This window comes from Coregonus clupeaformis, unplaced genomic scaffold, assembly GCF_020615455.1.
Source record: "Coregonus clupeaformis isolate EN_2021a unplaced genomic scaffold, ASM2061545v1 scaf0335, whole genome shotgun sequence".
NCBI lineage: Eukaryota > Metazoa > Chordata > Actinopteri > Salmoniformes > Salmonidae > Coregonus > Coregonus clupeaformis.
The window spans coordinates 113,738-134,184 of NW_025533790.1; the positions used below are offsets into that span (position 1 = coordinate 113,738).

The 20,447-nt window shown below is 42.6% G+C and overlaps 1 protein-coding gene across 1 annotated transcript in view; it reads left to right on the plus strand.

The window, feature by feature from the left end:
• Window positions 1–628: 628 nt before the first annotated feature.
• The window catches only part of LOC121544263 (endoribonuclease Dicer), a 53,342-nt gene continuing 33,523 nt past the window's right edge, over window positions 629–20,447 (plus strand). The window contains exons 1-16 of the mRNA XM_045214911.1: window positions 629–765; window positions 7,096–7,136; window positions 7,276–7,343; window positions 7,585–7,774; window positions 8,026–8,188; window positions 8,515–8,645; window positions 8,981–9,115; window positions 9,993–10,153; window positions 10,483–10,651; window positions 13,349–13,507; window positions 16,967–17,280; window positions 17,493–17,625; window positions 17,788–17,909; window positions 18,107–18,227; window positions 18,550–18,704; window positions 18,890–19,022. Of these exons, the coding sequence (XP_045070846.1) occupies window positions 7,661–7,774; window positions 8,026–8,188; window positions 8,515–8,645; window positions 8,981–9,115; window positions 9,993–10,153; window positions 10,483–10,651; window positions 13,349–13,507; window positions 16,967–17,280; window positions 17,493–17,625; window positions 17,788–17,909; window positions 18,107–18,227; window positions 18,550–18,704; window positions 18,890–19,022 (2,010 nt within the window). The 5' untranslated portion in view covers window positions 629–765; window positions 7,096–7,136; window positions 7,276–7,343; window positions 7,585–7,660. The remainder of the gene's footprint in view (window positions 766–7,095; window positions 7,137–7,275; window positions 7,344–7,584; window positions 7,775–8,025; window positions 8,189–8,514; window positions 8,646–8,980; window positions 9,116–9,992; window positions 10,154–10,482; window positions 10,652–13,348; window positions 13,508–16,966; window positions 17,281–17,492; window positions 17,626–17,787; window positions 17,910–18,106; window positions 18,228–18,549; window positions 18,705–18,889; window positions 19,023–20,447) is intronic.

A 20,447-nucleotide genomic window follows, 5' to 3' on the forward strand; every position in this document is an offset into this window, starting at 1 on the left:
ATTATTTCCTGTGCTTGAATGCTCCAGCTGAGTCAGAGTAATACTTTAAGAATGGTACATTTTAGTTTTAGATTATTCATCACTGCTACAGTTTTGTATATCGTGCTACTTCTATTCATATTTTAATTTTTTTATTTTTTTATTTTATTTCCATTTTCTTTATTTTATTTCACTTAGTCCTGCATGTTGGAGCTCGGAGCCTAAGATTTTCACTGTTCCCTGCAATCACACCTGCAACCCTGTACATGTGATAATAAACACTCTGAATCTACAAATGTGCCTAAGTGGGACACTGCTGTTGGCCTTCTGCTATAAAAATTGTTTTCAAGCAGGCTACAAAGTTGTGTAAACAAACAACAAAAAACACAAAGTTGAACAACTCTTATAGTTTGAGTCAAGATTATAGCTATTTTCCCTGTTTCTTTGTTATGCACAAATCAGACTTTGACATTTTCTTGCTTTAACACGAGGGGCCAATGTTGGGAGTAGGGGGAATGGTTTCATTTACGTAGCTACTCTTTGGTTTTGAGGGGATTTGTATTCTCGACCACCACACGCATGTCATCCAGGCTATGAAATATAACAATTTTACGTAGCTAGCTACTTTACGCAAAAGTGTTGCATTTCGAAGGCCCAGGTGGAAGGAAGTCTTGACCGTGGTGGATTAGTTCCTGACAGCAGCAGGAGGGAATGGTGGAGAGGGGTATCAGACGAAATAACAGGACAATTTCCTATCAAGACGGCCCAGTAAAAAATATTTAATAGGTGAGGAAGTTTAACCGAAACACTCTGAATGCATGCTATTCCTTACTGGTGGCTATGTGCATGCCTTGTCACACCCATAATATAACTATGTTAGCTAGCAAGCTAAGCTAGTCAATAATGTTAGCAAACTAGCTAGTTAGCATGGCTCACTTTCTTTCCACATATTGTAGCTTTGCATGTAGCCATCTCCATCAGACGTCTCAGAAAACAATTGTGTATATTAATTCTAGCCAGTCAACCAGCCAGCTACTAGCTAACTAGCTACTTACTTCGCTAGCCAGTGTCAAGTTCGGTAGCTAGCTAGCTGCACGCGTGGGATTTTGACGTTTTGTTTGACAAGCAAGCCATTGCATCAGCTATCAATCCGTTTACTAGATATCAAACGATCAGATAATAACCCTATTATATGATTTTATGTATTTAGACATTTTCCCAAGGTATAAACTTGTTATCGTGGACGTGGTTGTTTGCCATCAGGTTGTTGTAGCTATCTAGTTAGCCAGTAGCCACCTGTGCTTAGCTAGCTTGCTAAATGCTACTGCAACAGCCAGTTTTGTTATCGTTCACTCGCCAGTTAGCTATTTCGTTTCACTGAAAGGCCAAGGTCGCATTGAGGCCTAATTTAGAATATATTCAAATTATGAGATGTATAGTTGGCTATTCATTTTTCCAAATTATTTCCCTCATTTCTCGTAGTTTGGAATGTGTTGGTTGATGATTCGAAAGATTCTAAAGGAAAGTCTTCAGTTGCTGGTGATGAGACAGTTAGTTCACTAGCTAGTTAAAGTGATGCACAATTAATGATGTGCTATGCACACATTTATGTTGATCAGTTAACTTTTGGAAAAATCAGTGGACTGGTTATGATGGCTCATTCATTGATAAAAATGTACCCAGTCAGATTGCCACAATATGACTACTTGGGGTTGTGGCATTGAATAATAGCGAGTCAAGACGTTTCACCACAGATAGGAGTTAGTTACCAGTATATTTGGTTTCACTGTCAGATCAAAGGGTTATGTGGTTAAGGTGCGCATGTCAATTTGACTTGTTTTAAACTATTAGACCATAGGCCTATACCCACCCCTGCTCAGTTTCAATATTAGCCAATTTTCCCGAATGTGTGGAGGGGGTTGTCACGTCACTATTTCCCCACATGTGCGTAGCAAATGTTTCTTCACACAAAACTGTTCTGTCACTAACCCCCAAATGTGAGTGGAGGCAAAGTAAGCATGAATACATTATTTTGATGTACTTTTATGGTGCCGTCCCAAATGGCACCCTATTCCCTACTATGTAGTGCACTACTTTTGAACAGGACCCATAGGGCTCTTGTCAAAAGCAGTGCACTATATAGGGTAGGGCTGGCAATTGCCAGGCACCTCATGATACTTAGGTGCCAATACCATATGTGGGTAGTTGCCATATGGCCAAAACAAAAGTGAAACAATTATTTCCTCTAAAATTAAAGTTAAAAAACAACATTTAGTCACAAACTATGTCTAACAACTCAAAATGTTATATGGCCAGCTTCAATTTTGAGTTTATATCCATGTTAATGAACCATTTCATGCATTAGTGCCTTTAAATTGTCCTCTGGTGTGACATTACAATTAATGTTAATATAAATGTTTAATGATTCCCAAATAGACACGAAAAACATTTTTACACATTTAGTTACTGTCTTTTAAATCATTAGTCATATTATTGCATTTAAAAGGAAAAACACATTTCCGTTCATAATAATGATAGCCTAAATGTAATATTGAGACACTTGGTTAAGAGTCACAGGCATTTCACTAAACCTAGATAAAAAGCAATTATCATACTTGTGTATTATTATAACGATACCTGCCTCATGCTTAACAATTTATTTTTACATTTTGTCCAAGACAACATTGTCACACCGGTGAACAATATACAACAGGCAGTCAAATGTAACAGTTAAAACATAATTAATGCCACTTTCAGAAGTTTCTGACCACTGTAAAAATGCTTCTAAACATCAGTTCTAAACATCAGTAATGGATCCTCATTAAATAATTTGAAGTGTACTCATTCCAATTTAGGGCTGTCCCTGACCCAAAAAAATCTTGCTCGACCAAGAGTCATCTGTTCTTTTGACCAATCGATTAGTTGAAATGTTAAAACGTGTATTTTTTCCATATATAGACATCCTATGTGTTTTAATCAAATCTTCTATATTCCCTGAGCTTGTCTGATGCTTTAAGCACACTGTTTGATTAAATAATGAAGACACACAAATGTCTAGAGGGAGTCCGACCAGCAATTGATTTGATTGTGCCGGGCCGGGCTCAGACTTGCTGCGCTGTGTTAAAAAACAAAACGACAGCGAGTGACTGACAGCACCCATTGTCTCGCTCTCCTCCCTGCTGTAGCGACCACCACAGTGTTTATCACACTGTCCGTGTTGCTGAACCTGCAACATAATTACAGCCATTTGACTGAAAAGTTCTGTCACTGAAATCCCTAATTTGTTTAGGAAAAACATTCCCTATTCCCTCAACCCTTGCTCGCTTTACGTGACACATGTACAGTACATTTGAAAAGTATTCAGACCCCTTGACATTTTCCAAATGTTGTCACCTTAGTCTTATTCTTAAATTGATTAAATAGTTTTTCCCCCTCATCAATCTATACACAGTACCCCATAATGACAAAGCAAAAGTTGTATTTAATTTGATTTAAAAAACGGATAATCACATTTACATAAGTATTCAGACCCTTTACTCACTACTTTGTTTAAGCACCTTTGTCAGCGATTACAGCCTCAAGTCTTCTTGGGTATGACGCTACAAACTTGGCACACCTGTATTTGGGGAGTTTCTCCCATTCTTTTCTGCAGATCCTCTCAAACTCTCAGGTTGGATGGGGAGCGTCGCTGCACAGCTATTTTCAGGTCTCTCCAGAGATGTTAGATCGGGTTCAAATCCGGGCTCTGGCTGGGCCACTCAAGGACATTCAGAGACTTGTCCCGAAGCCATTCCTGCGTTGTCTTGGCTGTGTGCTTAGGGTCGTTGTCCGGTTGGAAGGTCTGAGGTCCTGAGCGCTCTGGAGCAGGTTTTCATCAAGGATCTCTCTGTACTTTGCTCTGTTCATCTTTCCCTCGATTCTGACAAGTCTCCCTGCCGCTGAAAAACATCCCCACAGCATGATGCTGCCACCACCATGCTTCACCGTAGGGATGGCGCCAGGTTTCCTCCAGACGTGACGCTTGGCATTCAGGCCTAAGAGTTCAATCTTGGTTTCATCAGACCAGAGAATCTTGTTTCTCATGGTCTGGGAGTCTTTAGGTGCCTTTTGGCAAACTCCAAGCAGGCTGCCATGTGCCTTTTACTGAAGAGTGGCTTCCATCTGGCCACTATCATAAAGGCCTGATTGGTGGAGTGCTGCAGAGATGGTTGTCCTTCTGGAAGGTTCTCCCATCTCCACAGAGGAACTCTGGAGCTCTGTCAGTGACCATCGGGTTCTTGGTCACCTCCCTGACCAAGGCCCTTCTGCCTCGATTTATCAGTTTGGTCGGGCGGCCAGCACTAGGAAGAGTCTTGGTGGTTTGAAACTTCTTCCATTTAAGAATGATGGAGGCCACTGTGTTCTTGGGGACCTTCAATGCTGCAGAAATGTTTTGGTACCCTTCTCCAGATCTGTGCCTCAACACAATCTTGTCTCGGAGCTCTACGGACAATTCCTTCAACCTCATGGCTTGCTTTTTGATCTGACATGCAATGTCAACTGTGGGACCTTATATAGACAGGTGTGTGCCTTTCGAAATCATGTCCAATCAATTTAATTTACCACAGGTGGACTCCAATCAAGTTGTAGAAACATCTCAAGGATGATCAATGGAAAACGGGTGCACCTGAGCTCAATTTGGAGTCTCATAGCAAAGGGTCTGAATACTTATGTAAATGTGATATTTCTGTTTTTCATTTTTAATAAATTAGCAAACATTTCTAAACCTACTTTTGCTTTGTCATTATGGGGTATTGTGTGTTAACGCCAGAAAATGTGGAAAAAGTCCAGGGGTCTGAATACTTTCCGAATGCACTGTAAGTATTGAAAAATAGGCCTAAGTAAGTTACGGTATTAAGACTAAACAAGATGCGCTCTTAGGCCTACAGCTCAATGGTGGTTATACAAGGCTGCTATACTAAGACTACTAATGACAATGACATTATTTATCATAATAACAATAACAAACACAACAAGGAGATCAAGAAAAAGGAGTGTTATTGTTTTTCTGACATTTGGAACAAGTGTAAACATCAATTATAAATAATACCAGAGAGGCTGTTCTAATGGAAACAAGTGCCACCCTTTGCCTTGATGACAGCTTTGCACACTCTTGGCATTCTCTCAACCAGCTTCACCTGAAATGCTTTTCCAACAGTCTTGAAGGAGTTCCCACATATGCTGAACACTTGTTGGCTGCTTTTCCTTCACTCTGCTGTCCGACTCATCCCAAACCATCTCAATTTGGTTGAGGTCGGGGGATTGTTTTGTGGCCAGGCCATCTGATGCAGCACTCCATCACTCTCCTTCTTGGTCAAATAGCCCTTACACAGCCTGGAGGTGTGTTGTGTCATTGTCCTGTTGAAAAACAAATGATAGTCCCACTAAACCCAAACCAGATGGGATGGTGTATCGCTGCAGAATGCTGTGGTAGCCATGCTGGTTAAGTGTGCCTTGAATTCTAAATAAATGACAGACATTGTAACCAGCAAAGCACCATCTCACCACCTCCTCCATGCTTTACGGTGGGAAATACACATGCGGAGATCATCCGTTCACCCACACCACGTCTCACAAAGACACGGCGGTTGCAATGAAAAATCTCCAATTTGAACACCATTTCAAAGGACAAATTTCCACCGGTCTAATGTCCATTGCTCGTGTTTTGTGGCCCAAGCAAGGCTTCTTTTTAGTGGTGTTTCTTTGCAGCAAATCGACCATGAAGGCCTGATTCACACACTCCTCTGAACAGTTGAGATGGCTGTTGAACTCTGTGAAGCATTTATTTGGGCTGCAATTTCTGAGGCTGGTAACTCTAATGAACGTATCCTCTGCAGCAGAGGTAACTCTGGGTCTTCCATTCTTGTGGCGGTCCTCATGAGAGCCAGTTTCATCATAGCACTTGATGGTTTTGCGACTGTACTTCTGGAAATGTTCTGTATTGACTGACCTTCATGTCTTTTAAAGTAATGATGGACTGTCGTTTCTCTTTGCTTATGTGAGCTGTTCTTGCCATAATATGGACTTGGTCTTTTACCAAATAGGACTATCTTCTGTAAATCACCCCTACCTTGTCACAACACAACTGATTGGCTCAAATGCATTAAGAAGGAAAGAAATTCCACAAATTAACTTTTAAGAAGGCACACCTTCTAATTGAAATGCATTCCAGGTAACTTCCCCATGAAGCTGTTTGAGAGAATGCCAAGAGTGTGCAAAGCTGTCATCAAGGCAAAGGGTGGCTATTTGAAGAATCTCAAATATAAAATATATTTTGTTTTGTTTAACACTTTTTTGGTTACTACATGATTCCATATGTGTTATTTCATAGTTTTACAATGTAGAAAATAGTAAAAATAAAGAACCCTTGAATGAGTAGTTGTTCTTAAACTTTTGACAGGTAGTGTGTGTGTGTGTGTGTGTATGTATGTGTGTGTGTGTGTATATATATATATATATATATATATATATATATATATATATATATATATATGCGCTACTGCTCGACAAAAAAAATTATCTTAGTCGACCAACAGCCAATCGACCAAACAATTGACCTGTAGATTAATTGGGGTCAACCCTAATATAATCTGTTGGATTTTATTAATATATGCTTGTCTGTGCTCTCTCTCGGCATCGCATCAGAGAGACTGGCACACCATCCCATTCCCAATGTAGTGCACTACTTTTGACCAGGTTCCGTGGGGGTTCTGGTCAAAAGTACTGCACTATATATGGAATAGGGTGCCATTTGGGACGCAGTCAGCTAGATGGAGCCAACCGCTTTTAACCAGCAGCAAATGTGATACCGCTATAAAAATGAGGGCTTGTGCTGGCTGAGCTGAAAAGACTGCTGGGATTGGTTGCAGCTGTGTTAAGCAGCGGTGATCAGGGCAGGCGCATGGTCTTGATTTTAGGGCGGCAACAATGTGTTGAAAAGCTACTTGCCATCCAGAATTTAGATCCACCACCCTCCCTTCTCCACTCCCCTCCGACCCACACCAGCCCTCTCCCATTCCCTCCCATCAAGATGTCTGAGTTCTCATGTTTTTTCCCTTTCTGTCTGTGAATCTTCAGCTTCTCAAGCCCTGCCATTACAGCCAGTCAACTGCATAGAGGTAAAATACGTTTTACCATAAGCCTGACATATGATAGTTAGCCAGAATCTAGGACACAACCGTTTCATTTGCTTTTGTGTAATAGGTCTATCAATGGTTTTGATGTTAAGGAGGTTGTGTTGTGTGTTTCTCTGTACAGCTCCTCTAGTTGAGATGAAGCCCAGAAGAAGTCCTGCCTGGCCCATCACAGAGTCTATGACACTACCTGTAAGTATACATTTCACTTGTGTGAATATCATGTTTATTGTTGATCATGTCTTGTCAATGATATTAGTAATTATTGTATTAATAGTAACATCATGCTGCCTGTTGCTTCCTGAACCAGTAAGCTTTAGAGGAGGAGAATGATGAAATGATTTATTATTGGTCATGTCATTCAATAATATTAGCAATTGTTGTATTATTAGTAACATCATGTCTGCATGCTGTCCGTTTCTTCCTGAACCAGTAAGTTTTAGGAGGACAATGACAAAATAAAGTGGAAGAGTGGAGGACCGCACCCCCCAGCATCCCCCAAAAGCAGCATGGCAGGACTCCAGCTGGTCACCCCCGCCTCCAATCCCATGGGGCCTTTCTTTGGTCTCCCGTGGCAACAGGAGGCCATCCACGACAACATCTACACGCCTAGGAAATATCAGGTTAGGAATGAGCAAGTAGTCCAACTGACAGTTTACATTTGAGCTCAACTGACAGTTGACTATGCACTAGGAGAGTGCATTGCGTTGTAGGTAGACATTGGTACTTTCACCATTGATCTGTCGCTCAATAAACTGCGAACATTCGTTAGTGTGTGGGTATCTATCTTTTATTTCATGAGTTTATTTATTTGTAACCAATTATAGTGCACAACGTTTGAAACTAATGATAGTAACCTCATCTACCCTGCCAGGTTGAACTTCTTGAAGCAGCTCTTGAACACAATACTATTGTCTGCTTAAATACTGGCTCAGGGAAGACCTTTATTGCAGTACTCCTAACTAAAGAGCTCTCCCACCAAATCCGGGGAGACTTAGCCGAACACGGGAAGAGGACAGTTTTCCTGGTGAATGCAGGTAGCTACATTTGAAGTCGCAGATACATTTACTATTTGGTGCATCCCAATTCTTCGCACATCTCCCAAAGTGTGCACTTGCACTCCCTATCATGGATTTCAAAGCATTGGATTGGTGTAAGCATCGGCTGGAGGGAGTTTCACCATTGTTAAATCCATGTCAGGGAGGGTGGAAGTGCACACTTTAAGGAGAAGGATTGAGAAGGGTGGAGAGTCACGATGCAGCCTTTTAGAAGTATGAACTTCTAAAAGTGTACATCAAATATGATGTGATTGAGACCATGATTTTTCTCTGTTTTCCCCTATTCTCTTCCATGGTAAATAAAGCATCGTCTGTGATTCAGCAAGCAGCTAGTGTTAGGACCCACTCTGATCTCCAGGTTGGAGAATACATGAGTGTGGAGAAGACCTCATCATGGTCCAGGGAAAAGTGGAGCCAAGAAATGATCGAAAATCAGGTGGCGTTCATTTAACAGACTTTCTGGAAATCACCAATTGTTATCCATTTTCATATAATTTTAAACAATTGCCAGAATAAAGTACCAATTGTTACCAAGTTCTTTCAGATAAATAACAATGGTAATAGTAGTACTATAAAATAAACCATTACCAAAGTTTCCCCCCCCTCAATTTCAGCAACTTTGAAAAAGAACACTGATTGCCCTCAGTGTCATGTCCAAGTATTCTGTGGATGGACACAATCAATGTCACAAGACTGTAATCTATTCTTCGAGGCCATCCCAATATCCTCTCCTCCCTCCACTCATTCTCTCCATCATTTCTGTTCTTCTAGGTGCTCGTTATGACATGCCATATCTTCCTGCATGTGCTGAAGAGTGGAGTGTTGCCACTATGGAAACTCAACCTGGTGGTGTTTGATGAGTGTCACCTGGCAATCACGGATCATCCCTACCGGGATATAATGAAGGTACATTTTACTATCTGTTCTTCGTAGCTATGCATTCAATTGTCGCTAGAAAGCCAAGCACGTACTCTTCCTTCCCTGTATGTCGAAAGCCAAGGCATTATGGAGATCGGAGATTATTCATTATATTATTCCCCATTTTGTAAAGGAGAAAAGTGGTCAGTCAGCCTTCATTGTTGGACCCCATTGGAGGCTGTTCAATGTTTTTGGAGTTTCCTTGTTTTACGAAGACTGAGCCAGCCTGTCTCCCATTTCTCTGTTTCCACCTATGTGATTGCTGTCTCTTTATCTCTGTTTCCAGCTATGTGATTGCTGTCTCTTTATCTCTGTTTCCAGCTATGTGATTGCTGTCTCTTTATCTCTGTTTCCAGCTATGTGATTGCTGTCTCTTTATCTCTGTTTCCAGCTATGTGATTGCTGTCTCTTTATCTCTGTTTCCAGCTATGTGATTGCTGTCTCTTTATCTCTGTTTTCAGCTATCTCTCCTCTGTTTCAGTAATGTGTGGGCTGTGTCTATCTCTGTTTCAGCCATGTAAGGGCTGTGTCTATCTCTGTTTCAGCTATGTAAGGGCTGTGTCTATCTCTGTTTCAGCTATGTGAGGGCTGTGTCTATCTCTGTTTCAGCTATGTGAGGGCTGTGTCTATCTCTGTTTCAGCTATGTGAGGGCTGTGTCTATCTCTGTTTCAGCTATGTGAGGGCTGTGTCTATCTCTGTTTCAGCTATGTGAGGGCTGTGTCTATCTCTGTTTCAGCCATGTAAGGGCTGTGTCTATCTCTGTTTCAGCTATGTGAGGGCTGTGTCTATCTCTGTTTCAGCTATGTGAGGGCTGTGTCTATCTCTGTTTCAGCTATGTGAGGGCTGTGTCTATCTCTGTTTCAGCTATGTGAGGGCTGTCCGTGCAGCCCTCGGATCCTGGGCCTCACTGCGTCCATTCTGAATGGTAAATGTGACCCGTCTGAACTGGAGCAAAAGATCCAGAACCTGGAGCGGATCCTGCGGAGCAATGCAGAGACCGCTACTGACCTTGTTGTCCTCGACAGGTACTGTAACTATACCCATTATCGCCCGTATTCACAAAGCGTCTCAGAGTAGGACTGCTGATCTAGGATCAGGTCCCTCCTGTCCAGGTAATCTAAGGGCTCCATTCAATCCGTATCGTGGAAGTTCAGTGGTATAGCGCGATTGAAATGTAAAGTTAATTTCTGATTGAGCCGACATATGCAGCGTTTACCGTGAATGCAGTCTTGGTTAACGTGGGAACATTGCCTTTAGATTTAAATTGTTCTGAACTTCCGGATACAGATTGGATTGAGCCCTTACTCATTATGATCGAAAAGGGAACATTTAACTGTGTGTGTGTGTGTCTCAGATATGCCTCCCAGCCCAGAGAGGTGGTACTGGACTGTGGACCCTACCTGGACAAGAGCGGCCTCTCAGAGCATCTACTGAGCGAGCTGGATGAGGCTCTCCACTTCCTCAACGACTGCAACATACCTGTGCCTCGAGAGGACAGAGACCCCACCTTCATATCCAAACAGGTCTGACCCCACCTTCATATCCAAACATGTCTGACCTCACCTTCATATCCAAACATGTCTGACCTCACCTTCATATCCAAACATGTCTGACCTCACCTTCATATCCAAACATGTCTGACCTCACCTTCATATCCAAACATGTCTGACCTCACCTTCATATCCAAACATGTCTGACCTCACCTTCATATCCAAACATGTCTGCTAATGAGAATGTGTGTATAGTCCTAATCTACACCAGAGAGTATTGAATACCAAAAGTATGTTTTAAGGGAGTTTAAAGTTAGGCTGGTCTGAAGCTTAAAAAAAGAAATGAAATTCACATGAGCACCACAAGGCCTAATTTCACCCATACTCTACAAACGTTTTCCGGGCACACAGCTTTATTTATTTTTAGTTATTTTTATTTCACCTTTATTTAACCAGGTAAGCCAGTTGAGAACAAGTTCTCATTTACAACTGCGACCTGGCCAAGATAAAGCAAAGCAGTGCGATTAAAAACAACAACACAGAGTTACATAAGGGGTAAAACAAAACATAAAGTCAAAAATACAACAGAAAATATATATACAGTGTGTGCAAATGTAGCAAGTTATGGAGGTAAGGCAATAAATAGGCCATAATGCAAAATAATTACAATTAGTATTAACACTGGAATGATAGATGTGCAAGAGATGATGTGCAAATAGAGATACTGGGGTGCAAATGAGCAAAATAAATAACAATATGGGGATGAGGTAGTTGAGTGGGCTAATTTCAGAAGGGCTGTGTACAGGTGCAGTGATCGATAAGGTGCTCTGACAACTGATGCTTAAAGTTAGTGAGGGAGATAAGAGTCTCCAGCTTCAGAGATTTTTGCAGTTCGTTCCAGTCATTGGCAGCAGAGAACTGGAAGGAATGGCGGCCAAAGGAGGTGTTGGCTTTGGGGATGACCAGTGAGATATACCTGCTGGAGCGCACACTACGGGTGGGTGTTGCTATGGTGACCAATGAGCTAAGATAAGGCGGAGATTTGCCTAGCAGTGATTTATAGATGGCCTGGAGCCAGTGGGTTTGTGTTAGATTAATTTTGTATTTTAAGAATAATGATTTAAAGGATTTCACCCCAAATACAGTATAAATGTGTGAACGGTGTTAGAGTTATAATGTAGTGGCAACCCACTAACAGAGGGGGGCGGGACTAAACATTCCAGGGTGAAGGGGACTGAGAAAACGGGTTAAAAAAAGCCTCCTAAAGGTGGGCGGAGCAAAGTGCCTTTGTGTGTCAAGGGGTATAAAACAGTATGTATGGGTTTTTGGCGCCAGAGCTCTCCATGAATAAAAATACAGATCATTCTTGCTGGTTGTGGACCTTGAATCATTTATGATTAAAACCAGAGCCTTACAACCTCTGGTAATGATTCAAGCTTAGGTTGAATTAGAGATAGAAATTCTCGTGACAGTTTGGCGACGAATATGTAGTGAGGACCAGCCAACAAGAGCGTACAGGTCACAGTGGTGTGTAGTATATGGGACTTTGGTGACAAAACGGGTGGCACTGTGATAGACTACATCCAATTTGCTGAGTAGAGTGTTGGAGGCTATTTTGTAAATTACATCGCCGAAGTCAAGGATCGGTAGGATAGTCAGTTTTACGAGGGCATGTTTGGCAGCATGAGTGAAGGAGGCTTTGTTGCGAAATAGGAAGCCGATTCTAGATTTAACTTTGGATTGGAGATGCTTAATGTGAGTCTGGAAGGAGAGTTTACAGTCTAACCAGACACCTAGGTATTTGTAGTTGTCCACATACTCTAGGTCAGACCCGTCGAGAGTAGTGATTCTAGTTGGGTGGGCGGGTGCCAGCAGCGTTCGATTGAAGAGCATGCATTTAGTTTTACTAGTGTTTAAGAGCAGTTGGAGGCTACGGAAGGAGTGTTGTATGGCATTGAAGCTCGTTTGGAGGTTTGTTAACACAGTGTCCAATGAAGGGCCAGATGTGTACAAAATGGTGTCGTCTGCGTAGAGGTGGATCTGAGAGTCAACAGCAGCAAGAGCGACATCATTGATATACACGGAGAAAAGAGTCGGCCCAATAATTGAACCCTGTGGCACCCCCATAGACTGCCATAGGTCCAGACAACAGGCCCTCCGATTTGACACATTGAACGCTATCTGAGAAGTAGTTGGTGAACCAGGCGAGGCAGTCATTTGAGAAACCAAGGCTATTTAGTCTGCCAATAAGAATGCGGTGGTTGACAGTCAAAAGCCTTGGCCAGGTCGATGAAGACGGCTGCACAGTACTGTCTATTATCGATCGCGGTTATAATATCGTTTAGGACCTTGAGCGTGGCTGAGATGCACCCATGACCAGCTCGGAAACCGGATTGCATAGCGGAGAAGGTACGGTGGGATTCGAAATGGTTGGTGATCTGTTTGTTAACTTGGCTTTCAAAACCTTTCGAAAGGCAGGGCAGGATAGATATAGGTCTGTAACAGTTTGGATCTAGAGTGTCACCCCCTTTTAAGAGGGGGATGACCGCGGCAGCTTTCCAATCTCTGGGGATCTCAGACGTTACAAAAGAGAGGTTGAACAGGCTCTGACCTATGACAGGAGCTATGTTGGCCTACTGTTCCTCAAACAACATGTAGGCTACTACACGCACAGGTTGTTTAGGATTCAAACATTCTCAAAGAGCCTAATTGAATTATCTCCTTCCCCAGGTGCTGAGTGACTGCCGGGCGGTGCTGCTGGTGCTGGGGCCATGGTGTGCCGACAAGGTGGCTGGCATCATGGTGAGGGAGTTGCAGAAGTACATTAAACACGAACAGGAAGAGATCAACAGGAAGTTCCTGCTCTTCACCGACACCATCCTGAGGAAGGTATGTGTGTAATGACTTACCCTTGTGTATATTCTTTGTGTGATTCCTGTTGAGTTTGATCTCCTGTGTTGCTATATAGGCCTAGCTGAGTTCTGTAAAGTGCTTGCCCTGTAATAAGGGCTGTGTGACATCCATTGCTGTAATAAGGGCTGTGTGACATCCATTGCTGTAATAAGGGCTGTGTGACATCCATTACTGTAATAAGGGCTGTGTGACATCCATTGCTGTAATAAGGGCTGTGTAACATCCATTACTGTAATAAGGGCTACATGACATGCACTACTGTTCAAAAGTTTGGGGTCACTTAGAAATGTCCTTGTTTTAGAAAGAAAAGCAATTTTTTTGTCCATTAAAATAACATACATTTGATCAGAAATACAGTGTAGACATTGTTAATGTTGTAAATGGCTATTGTAGCTGGAAACGGCTGATTTTATATGGAATATCTACATAGGCGTACAGAGGCCCATTTTCAGCAACCATCAGTCCTGTGTTCCAATGGCACGTTGTGTTTGCTAATCCTACATTTATAATTTTAAAAGGCTAATTGATCATTAGAAAACCCTTTTGCAATTATGTTAGCACAGCTGAAAACTGTTGTGCTGATTAAAGAAGCAATAAAACTGGCCTTCCTGAGACTAGTTGAGTATCTGGAGCATCAGAAATTGTGGGTTCGATTACAGGCTCAAAATGGCCAGAAACAAATAACTTTCTTCTGAAACTCGTCAGTCTGTTCTTGTTCTGAGAAATGAAGGCTATTCCATATGAGAAATTGCCAAGAAACTGAAGATCTCGTACAACGCTGTGTACTACTCCCTTCACAGAACAGCGCAAACTGTCTCTAACCAGAATAGAAAAAGGAGTGGGAGGCCCCGGTGCACAACATTTACATTTACATCATCTAGCAGATGCTCTTATCCAGAGCGACTTACAAATTGGTGCATTCAACTTAGGATAGCCAGTGGGACAACCACCCTTTTTTATTATTTATTTTTTATGGGGGGTAGAAGGATTACTGTTATACTATTCCAGGTATTCCTTAAAGAGGTAGGGTTTCAAGTGTCTCCGGAAGGTAGTCAGTGACTCCGCTGTCGTGGGGGAGCTTGTTCTACCATTGGGGTGCCAGAGCAGCGAATAGCTTTGACTTAGCAAGAGGACAAATACATTAGTGTCTAGTTTGAGAAACATACGCCTCACATGTCCTCAACTGGCAGCTTCATTAAATAGTACCTGCAAAACACCAGTCTCAACATCAACAGTGAAGAGGCGACTCCGGGATGCTGACCTTCTAGGCAGAGCTGCAAAGAAAAAGCCATATCTCAGATTGGCCAATAAAAAGAAAAGATTAAGATGGGCAAAAGAACACAGACACTGGACAGAGGAAGATTGGAAAAAAGTGTTATGGACAGACGAATCGAAGTTTGAGGTGTTCAGATCACAAAGAACATAATTTGTGAGACGCAGACCAAATGAAAAGATGCTGGAGGCGTGCTTGATGCCATCTGTCAAGCATGGTGGAGGCAATGTGATGGTCTGGGGGTGCTTTGGTGGTGGTAAATTGGGAGATTTGTACAGGGTAAAAGGGATCTTGAAAAAGGAAGGCTATCACTCCATTTTGCAACGCCATGCCATACCCTGTGGACGGCGCTTGATTGGAGCCAATTTCCACCTACAACACGACAATGACCCGAAGCACAGCTCCAAACTATGCAATAACTATTTAGGGAAGAAGCAGTCAGCTGGTATTCTGTCTATAATGGAGTGGCCAGCACAGTCACCGGATCTCAATCCTATTGAGCTGTTGTGGGAGCAGCTTGACCGTATGGTACGTAAGAAGTGCCCATCAAGCCAATCCAACTTGTGGGAGGCGCTTCGGGAAGCATGGGGTGAAATCTCTTCAGATTACCTCAACAAATTGACAACTAGAATGCCAAAGGTCTGCAAGGCTGTAATTGCTGCAAATGGAGGATTCTTTGACGAAAGCAAAGTTTGAAGGACACAATTATTATTTCTAACCTTGTCAATGACTACATTTCCTTTTCAGTTTGTAAAAGTTCCTATTCAAACTCATTTCATGTATGTTGTCATGGAAAAAAAGGACATTTCTAAGTACCCCAAACTTTTGAACGGTAGTGTACATTGCTGTAATAAGGGCTACATGACATCCATTACTGTAATAAGGGCTGCATGACATCCATTGCTGTAATAAGGGCTACATGACATCCATTACTGTAATAAGGGCTACATGACATCCATTACTGTAATAAGGGCTACATGACATCCATTACTGTAATAAGGGCTACATGACATCCATTACTGTAATAAGGGCTACATGACATCCATTGCTCTAATAAGGGCTACATGACATCCATTACTGTAATAAGGGCTACATGACATCCATTACTGTAATAAGGGCTACATGACATCCATTACTGTAATAAGGGCTACATGACATCCATTACTGTAATAAGGGCTACATGACATCCATTGCTCTAATAAGGGCTACATGACATCCATTGCTCTAATAAGGGCTACATGACATCCATTACTGTAATAAGGGCTACATGACATCCATTACTGTAATAAGGGCTACATGACATCCATTACTGTAATAAGGGCTACATGACATCCATTGCTGTAATAAGGGCTACATAACATCCATTGCTGTAATAAGGGCTACATGACATTCATTACTGTAATAAGGGCTACATGACATCCATTGCTGTAATAAGGGCTACATGACATCCATTGCTGTAATAAGGGCTACATGACATCCATTACTGTAATAAGGGCTACATGACATCCATTACTGTAATAAGGGCTACATGACATCCATTGCTGTAATAAGGGCTACATGACATCCATTGCTGTAATAAGGGCTACATAACATCCATTACTGTAATAAGGGCTACATGACATCCATTGCTGTAATAAGGGCTACATAACATCCATTGCTGTAATAAGGGCTACATGACATCCATTGCTGTAATAAGGGCTACATGACATCCATTACTGTAATAAGGGCTACATGACATCCATTGCTGTAATAAGGGCTACATGACATCCATTGCTGTAATAAGGGCTACATGACATCCATTACTGTAATAAGGGCTACATGACATCCATTACTGTAATAAGGGCTACATGACATCCATTACTCTAATAAGGGCTACATAACATCCATTGCTGTAATAAGGGCTACATAACATCCATTGCTGTAATAAGGGCTACATAACATCCATTACTGTAATAAGGGCTACATAACATCCATTGCTCTGATAAGGGCTGCATAAATACATGGTATTGATTGCTTTTAGTATTTTGTGTTGCTGTGCAATCTAGTGTGTGTGTACAGGGGCAAGTGAATTTCCCCTCTGGGTATAGGATAGGTCCACAGGATAGGTCCACAGGATAGGTCCACAGGGCTTATTATAAAGTCATTTATTTCTGGTATCCTAGGTCCACGCCCTGTGTGAGGAACACTTCTCCCCGGCCTCTCTGGACCTGAAGTTTGTGACCCCGAAGGTCATCCGTCTCCTGGAGATCCTCCATGAGTACAAGCCCTTCGAGAGGCAGCAGTTTGAGAGTGTGGAGTGGTACAACAACCGCAACGAGGACAACTACGTGTCGTGGAGTGACTCGGAGGATGAAGACGAGGATGAGGAGGTGGAGGTGAAGGAGAAACCCGAGGCTAACTTCCCCTCGCCTTTCACCAACATCCTTTGTGGGATCATCTTCGTTGAGAGGCGCTACACGGCCGTCGTCCTCAACCGGTACGAGTCTGACGTTCAATGCCATTTTGGCTCAAATGTGTGATGCCTCTGCTACCCTGTCTCCTTGGATTTTTTGTTGTACACTGCTCAAAAGACTAGAAGAATGGAATTAATGATATAGAGTTGACTTTGTGATTTAGCAGTATATTTTGGAGGGAGGATTTAGGTTGTCTTAATACCATTTCCATGATTACTGTCCCTCTGTGTGTCAGGCTGATAAAGGAGGCGGGGAAGCAGGACCCAGAGCTGGCCTACATCAGCAGTAACTTCATCACAGGACACAGCATCGGCAAGAACCAGCCACGTAACAAGCAGATGGAGGTGGAGTTCAGGAAACAGGAAGAGGTGGGAACGCAACAGATGCCATTTTGGATTATGACATTATCCCATCTATTTACATTGAAATTGACCTACCCCTATATTAGAATATCTCTCTCTCTTTCTACCTCTCTCTCTCTCTCCCCTCCTGCCATCCACACCTAACTACATTTCCTCATCATCTCTCAGGTTCTGCGTAAGTTTCGTGCCCACGAGACCAACCTGCTCATAGCGACCAGCATCGTGGAGGAAGGGGTAGATATTCCCAAGTGTAACCTGGTGGTGAGGTTTGACTTGCCCACTGAGTACAGGTACAGCACTGCTTGTCCATTCACTACCTTGTTGCTTCCTACCCAATGGACTATTGGCTTCTCTTTTTGTTCAGTTTTATATTGTTGATATTGTTCACCTTCCCTTTCTACATTGTTTTGTTCCTCTTTTTTAATCATGTAAAGTGTGTCGTGACCCCTGTTAAATGCACTTTCAATAAACCTCGACTTGACTGCAGGTCCTACGTTCAGTCTAAAGGCAGAGCCAGAGCTCCTGTCTCCAACTACATCATGCTGGCTGAAAGTGAGAGGACCAAGACCTTCGAGGAAGACCTGAAGACCTACAAGGCCATAGAGAAGGTGTGGTTTTCAGAGCCTGTCCTCAAGGCCCCATTGTGTCTGTCTGAGGAACACAGGGATTATCAGAGATTTGTCTAAGTATGCATCCCAAATGGCACCCTATGGCTCTGGTCAAATGTAGTGCACTATACTGTATAGGGAATTGGGTGCCACTATCTTCCTGTTTAATTGATTAGTGTGTCTGTCTGAGGAAGACAGTGGTTTTCAGAGCCTGTCCACAAGGCCCCATCCTTGGATGATATGAGAGGTCATTGGTGTTTCTCTACTAGTATTGTGACAACCCTAATACTGTTGACTGTAGGTCTTCTCTTGACCTCTTCAGATCCTGAGAAACAAGTGTTCCAAGGCAGCGGGGGTCAGTGACTTTGAGGTGGAACCGGTGCTGGATGATGACAACATCCTGCCACCTTACGTGCTCCGCTCTGAGGAAGGAGGGCCCCGCGTCACCATCAACACGGCTATCGGACACATCAACAGGTCAAGAGAAAACAGGGAGCGCTGCTTTGCTTCTGTGAAAGAGATATATATATATATATATATATAGTTTTAAAAGGGTTCTCATTAGAAACAAGGCTCTAAATAGACTGAGAACAAAATATGTTGGATCTTGTTTTCATTTGGTTGTGGGTGGTCTGGTGTGCTAATGACCTTCTCCCCCACAGATACTGTGCCCGTCTGCCCAGTGACCCGTTTACCCACTTGGCACCCAAGTGTAAGACGAAGGAGCTGAAGGATGGGCGCTACCAGTCAACCCTCTACCTGCCCATCAATTCCCCTCTACGGGTGCCCGTTGCTGTGAGTCTGCAGGCTTTCATAATTGATTGGATTTGTAGGTCTGATTACCAAAAGGCACCGTATTCCCTATACAGTGCCTTCGGAAAGTATTCAGACCCCTTGACCTTTTGCACATTTTGTTACATTACAGCCTTATTCTAAAATGGATTACAAGTTGTTGTTTTTTCACATCAATCTACACACTATACCCCATAATGACAAAGCAAAAACAGGCTTTTAGAAATGTTTACAAATTTATAAAATAAATAAAAACTGAAATATTACATTTACATAAGTATTCAGACCCTTTACTCAGTACTTTTTTGAAGCACCTTTGGCAGCGATGACAGCCTCGAGTCTTCTTGGGTATGACGCTACAAGCTTGGCACACCTGTATTTGGGGAGTTTCTCCCATTCTTCTCTGCAGATCCTGCAGTCAGGTTGGATGGGGAGCGTCGCTGCACAGCTATTTTCAGGTCTCTCCAGAGATGTTAGATCGGGTTCAAGTCCGGGCTCTGGCTGGGCCACTCAAGGACATTCAGAGACTTTTCCTGAAGCCAGTCCTGCGTTGTCTTGGCTGTGTGCTTAGGGTCGTTGTCCTGTTGGAAGGTGAACCTTCACCCCAGTCTGAGGTCCTGAGCGCTCTAGAGCAGGTTTTCATCAAGGATCTCTCTGTACTTTGCTCCATTCATCTTTCCCTCGATCCTGACTAGTCTCCCAGTCCCTGCCGCTGAAAAACATCTCCACAGCATGATGCTGCCACCACCATGCTTCAATACACTGCTCAAAAAAATAAAGGGAACACTAAAATAACATCCTAGATCTGAATGAATGAAATAATCTTATTAAATACTTTTTTCTTTACATAGTTGAATGTGCTGACAACAAAATCACACAAAAATTATCAATGGAAATCAAATTTAGCAACCCATGGAGGTCTGGATTTGGAGTCACCCTCAAAATTAAAGTGGAAAACCACACTACAGGCTGATCCAACGTTGATGTAATGTCCTTAAAACAAGTCAAAATGAGGCTCAGTAGTGTGTGTGTGGCCTCCACGTGCCTGTATGACCTCCCTACAACACCTGGGCAAAAAAAAATAAAAATAAAATACACACAAAATAAAAATAGATATTGTAAAGTGGTTATCCCACTGGCTTTAGGGTGAATGCACCTATTTGTAAGTCGCTCTGGATAAGAGCGTCTGCTAAATGACGTAAATGTAAATGTAATCTCCTCCCAGACCTGGACTAAAGCATCCGCCAACTCCTGGACAGTCTGTGGTGCAACGTGGCGTTGGTGGATGGAGCGAGACATGATGTCCCAGATGTGCTCAATTGGATTCAGGTCTGGGGAACGGGCGGGCCAGTCCATAGCATCAATGCCTTCCTCTTGCAGGAACTGCTGACACACTCCAGCCACATGAGGTCTAGCATTGTCTTGCAT